General features: G+C 48.0%; 1 protein-coding gene across 1 annotated transcript in view; it reads left to right on the top strand.

The window, feature by feature from the left end:
• Positions 1 to 462: 462 nt before the first annotated feature.
• Positions 463 to 2,521, top strand: part of FAM102A (family with sequence similarity 102, member A) — a 31,828-nt gene continuing 29,769 nt past the window's right edge. Inside the window, exon 1 of the mRNA XM_008941719.1 lies at positions 463 to 1,098. Within this exon, the coding sequence (XP_008939967.1) occupies positions 953 to 1,098 (146 nt within the window). The 5' untranslated portion in view covers positions 463 to 952. The remainder of the gene's footprint in view (positions 1,099 to 2,521) is intronic.

Genomic DNA, 2,521 nt, shown 5'->3' with positions numbered 1-2,521 from the left:
CTGTTGGATCAGCCGGATGACCTGATTCGGTTGTTACGCTCTAATCTGGAGCAGACTGTTTGTTTCTCCTCTGTGCTGCCTCCTCCAGTTTTAAGATACAGGTGCTAACGCTTAAGGCTGCTTGGAAATAAAGAAACTGAAGAGATTTTTGCATTTCTTGAGGCCACTTGTGCTTACTTTTGTTAGGCTGATCTTGCTCTGTAAACAGCTTCTAAAGATGATAGTTGAAAATAGAGCAGATTTTTATTAGCTGCTGTGCAAAACAGAAATTACGAGGGGATGACAACAGTGAAGCTTGCCCTAGGCAGAAAGGGGGAAGAGGATGTTGGGGCCAGGCTAATTTGGGCCATACCTCTTAAAAGTGGTATGAGTCTGGACTGAGTATTACTTAACCAAACAGGTTTTAGAGGAGGAGGAGGAGCCCAAGAATGGCTGGGACTAATTTACTTATTTCCCTCCCAAAGGCTGACCCGAAGACCTGTATCAAGGAGTTGCACAAGAGGATAAGAAAGAAACTGGAAGCTCCCTGAACCTGCTGCCTCCAGACTGAGGGCTTCTTCAAAGACTCAAGATGACATCCCACAAGAGATGCTTTCTAGAGGGGTTGTGCTGAAGAGAGAGCACTGAAGCTTCTAACTGGGACAGCTCCTGCTGGTCTGGAGCTGGGACCAGCTTCTCTCCTTCCCTTCTTCCTCTGGAGATGTTGCAGAGATTTAATCTGGCCTCTTCCTCCTCACCCGCAGCCTGCCGTGGCGATGACCCCGCAGCCAGGTCCGACCAGCAGAGAGAAGAGAAGCTGGAAGCTGGGCCCTCACTGTGACTGACCTGGAGGTGACTCCCTGCCCGTGCTCCTGGGACGAGCGCCGTTCCTCTGCTCGCCTCTGTGTGTGTTTTGAGCCGCTCCTCCCTGAGCTTGTTTGGAATTCCTGGGCTTTCCACGCTGAATTTGCCCATGGCTTTCCTGATGAAGAAGAAGAAATTCAAGTTTCAGACAAGTTTCACTCTAGAAGAGCTGACTGCTGTCCCGTTTGTCAATGGGGTTCTGTTCTGCAAAATCAGGCTGCTAGATGGAGGAGACTTTGCGAGCTTATCTACCAGGTAAGAGGCTGTTGGCAGACTTGCTTCCTGGCTGTGCTGCTTTCCCTGGTTATTCTTCGTTTGAGCAGTTTAGCATATGGCTACCACTTGCTTTCCCCTTGATGTGATTTTAATAGTTTTGTTTTAGGGCCCCACATGCCACATCGTTCTCTGGAGCAGTGGAAGAACGTAGCTGGGAATCTCTGAACCTGGGTGGTGGTGCCTGATCAGAGCTGGACTGAGTTTTTCAGAGGTGTGGGGAGGGAGCAGGAGGTCACTCCCCTGAAAAGGACTGAGGTTATGTGGATTAAATCCTCTCTTATTCCCCCCTCCTCCAAGCACTCACACGCTATTTCAGACTCTAAGCTGTTACTTTCATGCCTGACTTGCGACTCAATTCTGTTGAAAACTGTATCTAAGTAAATCAACCCTTCCCAACTTTGTTCTCACCCTCTGTTTCGACGTTACTGTTCTTGGTAAGAGTGGAAGTAGCTTGCTTTGCATTGCAAATTGCTGTGCAAGGGAAAACTGCTGCCTGCAGTCAGAGTTGTCGGTGTTAGAGACACAGTTTATCTCCTTGAGCTGATGCCATTGCAGCTCCAAGTTTATAGCTGCAGTATTTTCTTTTTTACGTGATTGTTTTGCTGCACTTCTTATAAAGTTGTTCTGCCGTGGTGTATTGGCGTTTCTCTGACTCCTTCAGGCAGGTCTGCCCTCGCTGCTGCTGCTAATTGCTAATAAAAACTCGCTTTGTTTCCAGCTATGCCCGTAGATTATCACCGGCAGTATGCAAACGCAAATTCCGTAGCAGCCCGGACTTGCTTTCTTTCTGCCTCAAGACGTGAAAGAAGCCTTCAGTGGCTTTCAAAACTTGTTTTTTTGCTTTCCTGAGTGACTGCTCAGTTTTAAAGGTACAGGATTAGTTTGTGCTAGCTGTTAACTGCTTTATCCCAGAGCTAAAGCCTGGTTTGAGCTGGTTTTCCTCTTTGTGGTGCTGCGCACTGAGCTTTTCTCATTTCAGGAGAGAAGATTTTTATTGGGCAAGCGTGAAGCATTTCTGCATTGCAAACAGAAGTGGTAGGGTGTTGCTGAAAGCTTGGCTTTTCTTCCAGAGGCACGGGGCAACCTTGTCTGAAGTCTGTAGAAACTGTGGGTGCGGAACACCTCCAAAAATGGAGTTGCAATTAATTTCTCTTTTGAAGAAAATCTATCAAAAGAGCTTTTCCTTACAGTGTTCTCCCCTGAGGCTAGATCCTTGCGTTTGGTGGAAGCAGCTTATCTAAGGAATTCAAACAGTATGTGAATTTGGAAAGAAATTAACCCCTCTGCTTCCTGAAGGCAGGATAAAACGATTGGAACCGGAGGGGGTCTCTGGGGAAGCCCGTGCTGAGAGCTGTCCACCTCCCTTCTCTCCCCGAGTCCCCGAGGCACTCCCGGGGCTCGA

This window comes from Merops nubicus, unplaced genomic scaffold (assembly GCF_000691845.1).
Source record: "Merops nubicus isolate BGI_N331 unplaced genomic scaffold, ASM69184v1 scaffold10856, whole genome shotgun sequence".
Taxonomy (NCBI): domain Eukaryota; kingdom Metazoa; phylum Chordata; class Aves; order Coraciiformes; family Meropidae; genus Merops; species Merops nubicus.
The sequence above is the reverse complement of the archived record's forward strand: the minus strand, read 5'-3'. Positions and strand labels throughout refer to the sequence as shown.